The 15,045-nt window shown below is 42.6% G+C and overlaps 1 protein-coding gene across 1 annotated transcript; it reads right to left on the reverse strand.

Annotated features, from left to right (window-relative positions):
* Positions 1-10,073: 10,073 nt before the first annotated feature.
* LOC136305506 (homeobox protein Hox-C11a-like) lies at positions 10,074-14,563 on the reverse strand. The gene is given in 6 exon segments (XM_066208751.1): positions 10,074-10,709; positions 13,832-14,114; positions 14,116-14,196; positions 14,198-14,274; positions 14,312-14,404; positions 14,407-14,563. Coding segments are annotated over 6 exon segments (924 nt in total). The 3' UTR covers positions 10,074-10,476.
* Between the last annotated feature and the right edge of the window lie 482 nt (positions 14,564-15,045).

Below are 15,045 nucleotides of genomic sequence, written 5' to 3' on the forward strand. Positions count from 1 at the left end.
GAGCGCCACGCGCGGGGGCTCCGCTGCCTCTTTTTCTCCCCCATCCTGCCCAAATTGTACGAAAAATTAAGGAAAAAAATCTCTTTTTTCTCCTGGATTCGGGCGGATTTAAAGTTAATTTAATTCCCGCAGTTTCCCCCGCATTTACTTTTTTTTTTTTTAATTATTATTTGAATTTTTCTCTTTTTCCGGCAGCGAATAACGGAGCAAAGTCACTTTTTTTTTCTTTCTTTTTTTCCTCCCCGGTTTTTTTCCTCCCTCCTCTTTTTTCCCCGCCGCCATCCCACAGCTCAAACTGGGATTTTTGGGGGGGGAATTTGAAAACCTCCCAGGGAAAAGAAAATGTAAAGCCCCAAAACCGCCGGAATCGGAGTTTTTTCCCCGTCGCCTCCAACTTTATTTCCTTTAAAATCCCTAAAATCCCTAAATTGGGATCGAGGGGTTTTGGTTTTTTTTTTTTTCCCATCGTTTTGGGATGGGGAAAATGGGGGAAAAATGGGAAAAAAAGTGGGAAATTGCCCGGGAATTTCAAGATCATTACGGGGGAGAAAGAGGCGGGTTCAGAGTCACTTTCAAGGGAAACAAAAAAAGAAAACTCGGCGTTCATTAAAAAGGGGGGAAAAAACCCCAAAGAACTAACAAAAATCGGGCAAAAATCGGGGGAAACGGGTGAAAAACCCACAGAAAAGACAAAAAAAAAAAAAAAAAGGAGAATAAAGTGGAGGAAAGAAAGAAATGGCGCGGGGAAAAGGGATTAAAAAATCATAATAAAAAATAAAAGTGGAACTTGACCCTTTGGGGCGATTTGTAACGGTTTAGGGCAAAGCCCCGCGGGGACATTCCGGGGCGCTTTTCCCAAGGTTTTTCCCAGGGATTTCCCAAGTATTTCCCGAATATTCCCCAAAGCCGGGGGGCCGTGAAATCTCCCTCGCACGAAATGAGCCAAAAATCCCCTTTTTTTTTTTTTTTAGGAGAAGCTTCTCCCGGGATTCCGGCGCCATTTGGTTCCCTCAGGAAAAACAAAACAAAACAAAACAAAAAACCCTAAAAAAAAAAAAGGGAAAAAGAAAAGAAAAAGAGAAAAGAGGTTAAAAAAAAAAAAAGGAGAAAAAAAAAAAAGCGATTTGCGATTTTACGGCCTCAATTTGTGGGATCGGGGGGGGAAGCTTTGATAGGAATCGTTCGTTTTTATGGGATCCGGGCAAAAGATTCCGCCTCATTTTTTATCGGCTCGGGATAAAAGTCGAGTGCGGGAGCCGCGATCTCCCATTTATGGGCGATGAAATTAAAGCCCAGCGCCGGGTTCCGCTTTTAGTCGGGTTTTTTCCCCTCCTGACCCCGGTTAATTCTTTATTTTTTCCCGCTGGTTTGATTTTGATTTCCATTTTTTCCCCGTTTAATTTTATTTCCCGCCTCTTTCAATATTTGTTTCCATTTTTTTCCCCCCCTTGCTTTATTTTTATTTCAATTTTCCCCCATTTAACTTTATTTTCCCCCTCGCTTTAGTTTTTATTTCCATTTTTCCACCCTGTTAAACTTTCTTTTTTCCCTCCCTGCTTTAGTTTTTATTTCCATTTTTTTCCCCCCGTTTAACTTTATTTCTTTTTCCCCGCTTTGATTTTTATTTCCATTTTTTTCCCCCACCCAAGAATTTCCTTTTTTTTTTTTTTTTTTTTTTTTTTTTGGGAATCCCAAATTTGACCCCCGGACAATAAATTGATTTTTTTCCCCCCAATTTTTTCGCCCTCTCATCGCGGTTTGAGGGAAATAGGAAAAACCCGCCCGGAGCCATTGAAATAATTTGATTTTTTTCTCCTCCTCGCAAAGAAACTCTGGCAAAATGGGGGAAAAAGAGCTGAAAAACCTCATTTTTTTAGGGAATAAATCCCTCCGAGGGGATAAAATCCCGATTTCCAGCGGATTTTTTGGGCGGATTTGGCACATTTTTGGTTTTAAGGCCGCGAGTCCTGATCGCATCTTGGGGCCGCGAAGCGACGAAATAATAATAATTTAAAAAATCAAATTATTGATGAATTACGAGCTGAAAATTTCTTTTTTTTTTTTTTAATTGGGAAGTACAAAGGGGGTGGGGGGGGAGGAATCCCTGCGAGAGAGAGAATATTGATTAAAATCCGAAATAATTAAAAAAAAAACCCGATAAAAAATGAAAAGGGTCATTAATGAAAGGGGGGAGAGGAAGAAAATTCATCAGCTTAAGTGGGACCCCCCGTGGGCAAAACGAGGAGCTGCAATTAGGGAGGAAAAATCCACCAAAAAAGCCAAAAAAGGGAGGGCAGGAGTGGAGGAAAATCCGGGAATTTTGAGGGGTTTCCTGGGAATTCCGGCCCTTCCCAGCCCGGCCTTTTTGGGCCAAAAAAATGGGGGAAAAAATGGGAGGTTTGGGGGGATTTTGGCGCCGTTTGGGTCAAAAAAAAGGAAAAAAAATGGATTTGAGTTTGTGATTTTGGGGCTGTTTGGGCCCCCCCCAAAAAAACCAGAAAAAAAATTGGAAATTTTTTCTTATTTTTTGGGCGGGTTGGGGTAAAAAAAACGGAAAAATTCGATTTTCCCCCCTTCTTCATCCCCTTGGAGATGCGGAGCAATTTTTATTTCCCCTCTGGGAAGCGTCTGAGGGCCTTCAATAATCACATTAAATTCGGGTTTTTCCCCCAATTTTCCCCCTTTTGTTCTGACTTTTATCCATTTCCAGGCAGTCGTTCCACACCTTCAATAATCACAATAAATTCGGGATTTTTTTTTCCCAATTTCCCCCTTTTTATTCTGATTTTTATCCTTTTCCGGGCAGTCGTTCCTTACCTTCAATAATCACATTAAATTCGGGATTTTTTCCCAATTTCCCCCTTTTATTCCGATTTTTTCCATGTCAAACGCCCATTTCCAGGCAGTTGCTCGGTGCCTTTAATAATCACAATAAATTCGGTTTTTCCCCCAATTTCCCCCCTTTTATTCCGATTTTTTCCGTGTCAAACGCCCATTCCCAGGCAGTCATTCCACACCTTTAAGAACCACATTAAATTCATATTTTTTCCCCCAAATTTCCCTCTTTTTTCGGATTTCTCCCCCCGAATTCCCCCTGGTTTATCCTGATTTTTATATGGCAAAACCCCATTTAATTCTCCCCTTTGCAGGAACTTCTTCCTCGCCTTTAAACCATCACCTTAAATTTGTTTTTTTTTTCTTTTTTTTCTTCCCCCAGCGCCGGAAATAATTCTGATTTATGACCCCGAAAAGAGAACAAAAAACAGCGACGCCAAAATAATAAAATAAAATTTAAAAAAAAGAAAAAAAAGAAAAAAAAAACCCTCGACGCCTTTTTATTATTATTATTATTTTATTTTATTTGTTGGCTCAGGAACTGTAAACTCTCAGCGCCAGAAATCCATCAAAGTTTACAATCGCTCCTTCCTGCGCCGCCGGGGAATCCCCAAATCCAGGGAATTATGGAATTATTTTTAAAAAGGTTTTGGTTTTTTAGGATTTATTTTAATTTTTTTTACCCCCCACCCCGCGCTGGTTCTCCCCATTTTTATTCCCCAAAACAAAATTTAAAAGGCAGATTTTAAAAAAAAATTTAATTCCGATTTTTCAACCTCGGGTTTGCCTTAAATAAACGAGTTAAAATTCGATTTTTGGGTTTTTTTTTTTTTTTTGGCTGGCCATTGAGGTGTTAAACCTCGGTTTTGCCTTAAATAAACGAGTTAAAATTCGATTTTTTGGGGGTTTTTTTGGAGGTGGAGACACGCCGGCGGGACCTCCGGGAATCTGTTGGGAAATTCGGATCATTTTGGGTGTTTTAACACGTTTTGGGTTTTTTTTATCGAGCCGGGAGGTGGCGGCGAGACGCGGGATTTGGGGAGGGCCCGGCCTCCCTTTAATAAAGCTCCAAAACAATAAAAGAAAAGGAAATCAAATAAAACAAAACCGGAGGCGACGAAAGGCGGAAAAACCCGAGAACAGCGAGAATTCCCCGCCCTGGGATTGGGGGAAAACCTCCGAGGAATCCATTTTTAAACTAATTTTCGCCATCTGACCAGAGGAAAAATTAAGTCTTTTCTCACCCCCAAATCCTCATTTTTTTTTTTTGCCCCAACCCGATTTTCGCGGGAGCCCAAAAAAAATCCCTTGAAACGGAAAAAAATCCCCCAAAAATGGAAATTTTCACCCTTTTAGCGCGGGGAGAAAACCCGGCTGTGTTACATCGGCAATTTACCCGGGAATAAATCGAATTTCGGGCCAAAATCCAATGAAATAAATGGAATTTCAGGGCGGAAAAGAGAGCGCGGAAAATCCGATTTTGAAGGGAGCATTGAACATTTCTTTCAATTTGAAGTGGAAATTTGTATTGTCGAAGCGAAAAAAACCGATTTTTTTTTGGAAAGGTTTGAAAGGGAGAAAGGATTTTTTTTTTTAATATTTCAGGGGGAAATTTAAATTTTTAAAGGGGAAAATGAATTTTTATTTAAGATTTGAAGGAGGAAAATCGAGGTTTTTTTCCACATCTGACCGGAATAATCGATTTTTCGGGAAGGTTCGAACTTTTTAAAGGAGACATTACATATTTAATATTTTTTTTAATATATTTTTCCGTCCTCCAGAGGATCCTCCGGGTTTTCTCCCTCCCTTTTTTCCCCCCTCGCAGCCGGTTCCCATCAGGAACATCTTTGCCGCAGATTTTCGGTATCAAAAGGGAGCGCAGAGGCCCCTTCAGAACCGTGAACAAAAAAACCCCAAAAATCGAAATTTTCCGCGCTCCCCCTCAGCGCGTCCTCAGCCCGCGAGTTCCCATCGCTTCTCCCCGCTGTAATTTCATTTTTTGGGGTTTTTGGGGGGTTTTTTTCCGCCTTTTCGGTGGGTTTTGCCGGGGGGGATTCCCGATAAAAGCGTCCCGGAGGATTCCGGGGCGCATTCCCGCGGTTTGGGTGGATTTCCATCTGCGGAGCAGCCCCGGCGCCGCCATTTCGGGCCAAAAAAAACCCCCCCAAACCCCTCGGAAATTCGGATTTTTTAATCCGTATTAAATCCCTGAAAACCCGATTTTCCCCAAAAATCCTCTTCATTTCCTCTCCTCGATTCTTCCTTTTTTGGGGCCGTAATTCGATTTTTTTGGGGCCGTAATTCGATTTTTTGGGGGCCGTAATTGCATTTTTTGGGGCTGTAATTGCATTTTTGGGGAGCTGTATATTAATTTTTTTGGAGTGTGTATATTTATTTTTTCCGGCCCGGTTCTGGGGTTTTGGTTTGTATTTCTAAGGGTATTTTATGGATTTTTTAAATTCTCTTTTTATTGAGGGGATTTGCCTGTTTATTCCTCCATTCAATTCTCGATTTCTCCATTTAATTCTCGATTTCTCCAATTCTCGATTTAATCCTCGATTTCTCCGTTATTTATTTCTGTAGATTTAAAGAGAGAGGATGAAAAGGAAAAAGGCACAAAAAGGGAAGAATTTAAAAAAATAGGAACAAAAAGAAGGAAGAAAAAGTAGGAATAAAAACGGTATGACAAATAATATTTTAAAAAATAGAAATTAAAAGAAAAAAAATTAAAAAAAAATAGGAATGAACCAGCCAGAAATTTTAAAAAAGAAATAAATAAAGCCAGGGCGAGGAAAAAAATCAGTAAATTATAATAAAATTCCCTTGTAAAAGTTTTACACGCGGGCCGAGCCATAAACACGCGGGTTTATTATGATTTTTTTATATTAGTTTTGGATTTTGGCCCCAAAGCGCGGCGGGCGCGGAGCAACGCCGAGTTCAAGCCCCGGGGAAGTTTTTTGGGTGTAAAAAGGCGAATTTCGGGTCCCCCCGAGGCGGGGGCGGGGCCTGCGGGTTAAAGGTGATGGACTTGACTCGGCTGAAGTTCAAAGACACCAAAATTCGCATTTTTCCCACCCCGCATCGCGGGGGGTTCGGCGGGATTTGATGAGAATTTGACATATTTTGATTTTTATGTCAATTTTGGGTTTTTTTCCCGCGCTGTCGCTGCTTCGCTGCGGGGCGGGGGGCGGCTTTTTCCCGGCCCCAAATTTCCCTTTTTCCCCCTTTTTTTTCCCATTTTTCCCCCCCCTCCCCTTTTCCCCGGGAACATTAACGAGCTTTTTCCTACACGGAGCCGCCGTAAACTCCCCCACGCTCCATAAATTCGGATTTTACAGCCGCGGCTCGTTTTCCTGAGGGGGGCCAAACCCAAAAAACCCTGAAATAAAATAAACCAGAAGAAAATAAAAATACCGCGATTTTGAACCGGGCCTGGGGTTTTATCGAGGAGGGGAAAAAACAGAAAGAAAAGGGGGAAAAATGGGGATGAAAGGGGGGAAAGAGGGAAAAAGGGGGAAAGAGGGGGAAAAAGGAGGAAAGGGAAAAATGGAATAAAAGGGGGGAAAGGGTAAAAGGGGAGAAATGGAGGGAAATGGAAAAAATGGGGGGAAATGGGTAAAAAGGGGAGAAATGGAAAATTAAATGGAAGGGTAAAGTGGGGAGAAAGGGGGGAAACGATGAGGAAAAAAGGGAAAATAAATGGGAGGGGAAAAGGGAAAAAAAGGGAGGGAAAGGTGGGGAAAACAAGGGGGAAAAGAAAGGGAGAAAAGGGAAAATAAATGGGGGGAAAAAGGGAAAAAAGGGAGGAAAGTGAGGGAAAACAAGGGGGGAAAAAAGGGAAAATAAATGGGGGAAATAAATGGGGGAAAAAGGGAAAAAAGGGAAAAATGAGGAGGGAAAGTGGGGAAAACAAGGGGGGAAATAAGGGGAGAAAAGGGAAAATAAATGGGGAAAAAAAGGGAAAAAAGGGAGGGAAAGTGAGGAAAACAAGGGGGGAAAAAAGGGAAAATAAATGGGGGAAATAAATGGAGGGGAAATGGAAAAAATTGGGAAAAAAAGGGGGGGGGAAAGGGAAAAATGGGGGGGTTAAAAAAGGGAGAAAAGGGAAAACAAATGGGGAAGAAAATGGGGGAAAAGGGAGATGAAAAAGGGAAAAAAAGGGGGGATAAAAAAGGGGAAATGTGGGATAAAAAAGGGGAAAAGGGGAAAACGGGGGGAAATGGGTGGAAAAGGGGGGGATGGGAAAAAGTGGGGTTAAAAAAAAGGGGAAAAGGGGGTAAAAAAAAAGGGGAATTTAAAAAGGGGAGAAGAGGGGGAATTGGGGGCGGGTTTGTTGGGGTTTAGTGCGGAAGCGGCGGCGCGGCCAGACGGTAATTAACCCAAATTGGCTTTTAGTGCCCGGCCCTTAATGACGGTGTCTAGACGGGGGCGCCTTTGTCCGCGCGCCTCTGCCGGGCCCCGAGTCCCCCGCGGAAAAACCGGGAATGGGATTCGGGGGATTCGGGGATTCGGGGATTCGGGGCGTTTATTTGGGGGTTTTTTCCTCCTTTTATTTTGCTTTATTTTGGCTTTTTTTTTTTTTTTAAGAGTTTTATTTTGCTTTTTCTCTGATTTTTTTCCTGCTCCATTTTGTCTTTTTTTTTTCCCTTCTCCTTGCTTCCTTTTTTTCTGTTTTTTTTTTTTTTTAATAAAATATTTCTTTTTCCTCCTTTTTTTTTTTGCTTTTGTCTTTACCTTTTCCAGGCTTTTCTTCGTGCCTTTTTTTTTTTTTTTTTTTTTTTTTGTGCTTTATTTTGGCCTTTAAAAACGCCTTTTTTTTTTTTTTTCCTTTCCTTACCTTTTTCCTTAAAATTTTTTTTCTATTTTCGGCCAATTTAAACTCTTTTGGCATTTTAAAAACATTCCTTTTTATTTTTTTAGCATTTTCCCCCAGCCTTCAAACCGCCTCCCATCTCCGTCTTTATTTTCATTTCCCCCCGTCTCCAAAAATCGCCTTCCCGGAGGCCGAAAAAGGGAATTTTTTTCAGGTTTTGGGGCCCCAAATCCGAAGACAAATAAAGATAAATGGAAATAAATAAAGAGAAATAGAGAAAAAATCGAGAAATAGAGAGAAATAAAGGAGAATAGAGAGAATAAAAGAGAAATAAAGAGAAATAAAGGCCTAAAATTCTTTTGTTTTAATGGTTTTAATCAGAACCAGCCCGGGCTGATCCTCCGAGCTCTGGCACGGACGCGCTTGGCTTTAATTTGGATTTAATTTGGATTTAATTGCGGTTTATTGTGCCGGGAGCGAACCCGGAGGGAATTTTTGTGGGTTTGTTTTTTGTTTTTTTTTCCCCTCTCCGTATTTTTGTCCCATAAAACCGAGGCCGCCATCAAAGGGGGGTTTTTTGTGTTGTTTTTTTTGGGGTATTTGGGGGTTTTTTTTGGTTGTTGGTTTTCTTTCCCGGTTTAAAGCGCCGAGCTTTTAAAGGGAGAGGAGAATTTTGCAGGAACACGCGAAGAAATGGAATAAATGGGATTTTTTTTTTCTTTTTTTTTAGGGTTTTTCCTCCCCTTTTATCCACACCCCCTCCCCAAAAAAAAAAAAAAAAAAAAAAAAAAAGAACCAACAAACCTCCATAAAATCCCGGAATTGGAGGTTTTTTTTCCACCAAATTCGGCGCCTTTGTCCTCCCCCGACCGCGGGGGGAAAAACAACAACAACAACAACACAAAACCTCCGAGGAAGGACCCGACCAAAAGGGGGAATTGTCTCTGTGGCGGTGACCTTGTTTCCGTTTCCGCGGGGGCGACCCTTGACTTTGCAGTTGGGGTTTGGCATCCTTGACCGAGCTCCGCAAGTCCCAGATTCCGCCCTGGGCGCTGATTTCGGCCGCACCTGGAGAGTTTTTTTTAAATTTAAATTTTTTTTTTTTTTTTTGAGGGAGAGGGAAGGGCCTGGAAAGGTTTTTTTTAAAACGAATCAAAATTTTAATTATTATTTTAATAATAGTTCGAATTTTAAGCGCGGGGGGGGGGAGGGAAAAAATTAATTTTAATTTCGAGGGGAAAACTTTTTGGTCCTAAGGGGTAAAAAAAAAAATAATAAAAGATGGATGGGGGGAAAATGGGAGGGGGTTAGGGAGGCAAAAAATAACCATAGAAATAGTAAATAATTATTAATAATTGTTGTGGTGGGTGATAAAAAAGAGAGGAGGGATAGGAATAGGAATGAAATAACAACAACGACAAAAAGAATAAAATAATAATAATAGGAAGAATATGAATGGGAATTATAATAAAAATAATAATAATAATAATAGGAATCAGGGTAAGAATAAAAATAAGGAATATATCGATAATGAAAAGAAGAAGAAAATAAAAAAATTAAATTAAAAAAATTAGAATTTAAATCCTAAGAACGATAAAATAAGAATTAAAGATAAAATAATAAAAGAGATATAATAAAAAAATTAAAATAAATATGAAAATAAAATATGAAAATTAAAATGAAATAGAACAGAATAGGATAAAATAAAAATATAGAATAGAATAGAATAAAATGGAATAAAATAAAATAAAGAATAGAATAGAATAAAATATAGATAGAATAGAATAGAATAGAATAGAATAGAATAGAATAGAATAGAATAGAATAAAATAAAACAAAGTAACCAATAAATTGCCCGGGGCGGCCGCTGCCCAGCCCGACCCGGGGGCGGGAATTTGGGGTGAATCCGGGGAAATCCGAGGAGGAAATCCTGGTTTTTTCATTCTTTGGCCGGGGCGGCTGGAAGGGAACCCCGAGGAGACTTTTACAGAGCGGGGAATTTCCTATAAAAAAGTCCAATAAAGCCCTGACGGAGCCCAGGCCTGGGACGTCTTTATTCCGCACAATTCCCGGCGAAAACTCGCTCGGCACGCGCGCGCGCACACACACGAAATTCCTGTTTGTTGTTGCTGTTTTCGGTTGGTTTTCATTATTATTCACCTTTTTCGGGATTTTCTGGGTTTTCCCTCGCTCTTTTCTCTTCCCCCTCTCTTCTTCTTCTATTTTCGCCGCCTTTTTCCCGAAAGAAAGACCTCAAAAAAAAAAATCAAAGCAAGGAATGTGCGGGGTTGTTGGAATTGGGATTTTTGGGGGGATTTTTTTGTCTTTTTCTGCTGGATTTTGTCCCAAATCCCACCCTGGGCATGGACAGAGACGGGTTTTTCTCAAAACGCGGAATTTGGAGGTTTTTAAAGGGGGGAATCCCGTGTTTTGGGGATTTGATCCTTTTTTGGGGGGAGTGAAACCGTCAGGGGCAGCAGCGGCCGACCGAAATTCCCGTGGGGCCTGGAGGAGAATCAGAATAAAAATCATTATAATATTATAATATAATAATATATATATTAAAAAAAAAAAAAAGGAAAAATAATAAGAATGCCAACCTGTCCAGGGGACGAAAAAAAAATTTAAAAAGGGGGGGAAAAAAAAAAGATTAAATAAAGTCTGTGGAGTTCAAGTCCTTGAAAAACGAGGGGGAAAAAATCACCAAAAAATCACCAAAAAATTCAGACAAAGCCAAAAAAATTCACAATTTTTTTCTTTTTTCCAACTTCGAGGTGGCCGCCTTGAACTGGGGGAAGCTTCCGGGGCTTTTTCCGGGCGAGGGGAATTCACAATAAAGGATTTCCAGAGAAATACTGGAGGCGGTCCCGGCTGAGCTTTTTCTCCTTCATGCGCCGGTTCTGGAACCAGATTTTCACCTGGCGGTCGCTGAGGTTCAACATCCGCGAGAGCTGCAGCCGCTTCTCCTTGTTGATGTAAACGTTGAAGAAAAATTCCCGTTCCAGCTCCCGGATCTGGAATTTGGAGTAAGGGCAGCGCTTCTTCCTCGTCCTGGGAGCGCCTGGGGGGGGGGGGGGGAAATAAAAAACAAAATAAAAAACAGAGCGCAAAAAAATGAATTGAAAAATAGAATTGCAAAAGAGAATTGAAAAAGAGATTCGAAAAAGAGAATTGAAATAGAGAATCGAAAAAGAGAATTGAAATAGAGAATCGAAAAAGAGAATTGAAATAGAGAATTGAAAAAGAGAATTAAAATGGAATCAAATGGAATAATAATAATAAAAAGGAATTAAAAAAAAAAGAAAACAAAATGAAGTGGAATAAAATAAAATAAAATGGAATAAAATGAAAGTAAAAACGTAGAATAAAAATTAAAATCAAATAGAATTGAATGAGATAAGATACAATACAATGCAATATTAAATAAAATAAAATAAAGGGGGAAGAGGGGAGGAAAGGGTTAATGGGGTTAAATAAAGGGTGGGGGGAAATGTCCTGAAAGGGTTAATGAGACTAAAAGGGATGGGGAGGCTAAAAAGGGATAATTAGGCTGAAAAATTAATTATTTTAAAGGGGATGGGGAGCCCGGATAGGGAGAAATATTCTGAAATAATTAATAATTCTGAAAGGGATGGATTGCCCGGGAAGGGATAAATTATCCTGGAAAATAATGAATAATCCCAGAAAAGGGATGGACAGCCCAGAGAGGGAGAATTATCCCGGAATAATTAATAATCCCGCAAAGGGATAATTAATCCCCCAAAGGAATAAACACCCCAGGAAGGAATAGAAATAAATAATCCCCAAAAGGGATGGGGAGCCCGGAAAGGGATGGATTAACCCCAGGAAGGGAAGAAACGTCCCCAAAAAGGGAATAAACATCCCCAAAAGGAATAAAAATCCCAAAAGGAATAAACATCCCCAAAAGGAATAAATATCCCAAAAGGAATAAACATCCCCAAAAGGAATAAAGAATAGGAGACCCCAAAAGGAATAATTAACCCTTAAAAGGAATATTTAACCCTTAAAAGGAATAATTAACCCCCAAAAGGCACAAATGCCCCCAAAATTATTAAGTACCCCCCAAAAATTAATGAATATCACCAAATTAAAGAAGTTTCCCGGAGGAATAAATACCCCAAAAAATGAAAAAAAAATCCCTAAAAATGAATAAACGCCCCAAAAATGAATAAATACTCCAAAAAATTAATAAACATCCCCAAGAAAACCGCGGTGGGAGCGGCTGAGATTGGGGATTTGGGGGGGGGGGCGCTGGAAAAACGGATTTTGGGGTTTTTCCACCCCGAGCGGGGATTGAAGCGGATTTTTTGGGGGTTTTTCCCACCCCGAGCGGGGATTCAAGCGGATTTTTGGGGGTTTTTTCCCACCCCGAGCGGGGATTGAAGCGGATTTTGGGGGTTTTTTTCCACCCCGAGCGGGGGATTGAAGCGGATTTTGGGGGTTTTTTCCACCCGAGCGGGGATTCAAGCGGATTTTTTGGGGGTTTTTCCCACCCCGAGCGGGGATTCAAGCGGATTTTGGGGTTTTTTCCCACCCCGAGCGGGGATTGAAGCGGATTTTGGGGTTTTTCCCACCCCGAGCGGGGATTCAAGCGGATTTTGGGTTTTTTTCCCACCCCGAGCGGGGATTCAAGCGGATTTTTGGTTTTTTTTTCCCACCCCGAGCGGGGATTGAAGCGGATTTTGGGGTTTTTCCCCACCCCGAGCGGGGATTCAAGCGGATTTTGGGGGTTTTTTTCCCACCCCGAGCGGGGATTCAAGCGGATTTTGGGTTTTTTTTCCCACCCCGAGTGGGGATTCAAGCGGATTTTTGGGGGTTTTTTCCCACCCCGAGCGGGGATTAAACCGGATTTTGGGTTTTTTTCCACCCCGAGCGAGGATTGAAGCGGATTTTTAGGTTTTTTTTTCCCACCCCGAGCGGGGATTAAAGCGGATTTTTTGGGGGTTTTTTTGAGGGAAAAGCCGGGTTTGGGGCGGATTTAAGCCGAGTGGAAGGGAGGGAAGGGGGATCAAAGCCGAGCCCTTATCAGCGCGGGTTTAGGTCGGGATTAAAGGAACCAGAGCTTCGGTTCCGCACAAGGTTTTGATTAACTCCAGCCCTCGCCACACACGCGAGGAGCCGACGGCGGCGGGGAAAACCGGGGACGGGGGGATCGGGACCCTCGGAAGGAAAAAAATCCCGCCAAAAAATCAAAAACAAACCCCCCAAACCGGCCCCGATTCCCGCGATTCGGGAGCTTTTTGGGGGAGAAAATTAAATTGGATAATATGGAATAAAATGGGAAAAAAAATGGAGAAAAATTGGGGGAAAATTGGGGGAAAAAATAGAATAAAATGGGGAGGAAAAGTAGAATAAAATGGAATTTTAGAGATGGAAGAAAATAGAGTGAAATAAAATAGACCTAAAGCAGACTAAAATAAAATAGACTAAAATAGAAAAAATGAAATAAAATAATAAAATATACGTTTTTTAAATCCACATTTCAGCGGGTTCAGACCGAGCCGTCCGAGGGAATCCTCTCCTGACAAAAGCCCGGCTCGGAAAGGGAAAAAATCCGGGAAAATTCCCTTTTTTCCCCCCCAAGCCCGGCGGTTCCTCCCTGTCCCGGGGACCGCGGGCTCGGCAGAGAGTTTTAATTAAAAACTAATTCGGCAAATCTCTGCGAGCAGCGCGGGGGGAAGCGCGGGGAGCCGCGGCTCGTTCTGCCCAATTGCCTTTTAGCCCCGGCAACCCCGAGCCTTTAAAACGCCCGCGTAAGTTCATGATCAAAGTTAATATTTGTCACTCGGCCGCGCTTTTAAAATTTCACAGACTGCGCCGGGAGACGACTTTAACATCTCCATTTTACATTTCATTTTGGTGGCTTTTTTTTTTTTTTTTTTTTTTTTTTGTTCTCTCCCGGCTCCTTTATTTTATTTCTTTTTTTTTTCCCCCGGCCTCGTAAAAAAGAGGAAAGGGAGAGAAAGGAGGAGGAGGGGGGGGAAAAAAAAAAAAAAAAAAAGCGGCTTTTCGGAGCTCCCAATAAAATCGCGGGCGCGCTTATAAAACCGCACATAAAAAATGGGAAAAAAAAAAAAAAGAAATCAAAGAGCCGGACCTGGGCAAAGCTCGGCCTGGCCGGACCCGGCACTCAGCGGCGAGGGTAAACCCGGCTCTACCTACTCTGAGGCGCGCTTTTGGAGCTCTCCTTGGCGCCCGACGAGGAGGACGCCGAGGCCGAGCCGGGGTTGGCGTTCTCCTCTTCCTCCTCCTCTTCCTCCACCTCCTCCTCCTCCTCCCTGGCGCCGCCGCCGCTCTTCCCCTCGGCGCTCTTGCCCTGCGCGCCCTCGGGAGCGGCGCAGAAGGCGGAATTCTCCAGGAAGCGGTCGAAGCCCTGCGGCAGCACCGAGCCCTTGCCCAGGGCCGGGTAAAAGCCGGCCGAGGGCGGGGCGGTGGTGGTGGTGCTGCTGGTGGTGGTGGTGATGATGGTGATGGTGGTGGTAGCCCTCGCTCTTCAGCAGCATCTCGGGCGCCAGGCACTCGCGGTGGTGCAATCAGCTCCTCGGCCGAGTAGCAGGGCGCGTAATTCCCGCGCAGCTCCAGCGCGTAGGGCGGAGGAGGAGGAGGAGGAGGAGGAGGAGGAGGAGGAGGAGGAGGGGACGTCGCGGGGCACCTGCGCCAGGTTGGCGGGGTACGAGTAGGGGATCTGCCGGCCCGCGGCGAACGAGGGGAACTCGGGCACGTAGTAGGCGCAGCCGGCAGGTAAAGGTTGGAGGCGCAACCTCCGCCGCGGTCCGCGAAGTCTCCGCCGCTTCCTCCTCCTCCTCCTCCTCCTCCGCCGCCGCCGCCGCCCGCTCCGCGCTCCTTGCGCGCCTGCGAAGGGCAGAAGTTGCTCAGGTTCACCGAGTTGAACATCCCGCGTGGGGTTGGGGGTGGGTTTGGGGTGGTTTTTTTTTTTCCTTTTGGAAATTTGGGGGTTTTCTTAGTCCTGGAGCCTTTTTTTTTTTTTTTGGTGATTTTATATATATATGTGTGTGTGGTTTTATATATATATATATAATATATATGTGTGTGTGTGTGTTTTTATAAATATTTTATATATGTTTTATAGGTGTGTGTAGGTGTGTTTTTATATATATATAATATATATATGTGTATGTGTGTGTTTTATATATATATTATGTGTGTGTGTGTGTTATATATATTATATATATGCGTGTGTGTGTTTTTAATATCTGTGTGTGTGTGTGTGTGGTTTTTTATATGTGTGTGTGTGTGCGGGATGAAAATTCCCAATAAAACCCGGAGAGGGAGGAGAGAGGAATTCCTGAGGAGGTTTTTGTCCCCCAAATCGGGCGAGAGAGGGGAATTTAAGAGGGGGGGGAAAAAAAAAAAAA

Source organism: Chamaea fasciata, unplaced genomic scaffold (genome assembly GCF_029207755.1).
Source record: "Chamaea fasciata isolate MVZ Bird 193981 ecotype frontalis unplaced genomic scaffold, bChaFas1.0.hap1 SCAF_458, whole genome shotgun sequence".
NCBI lineage: Eukaryota > Metazoa > Chordata > Aves > Passeriformes > Sylviidae > Chamaea > Chamaea fasciata.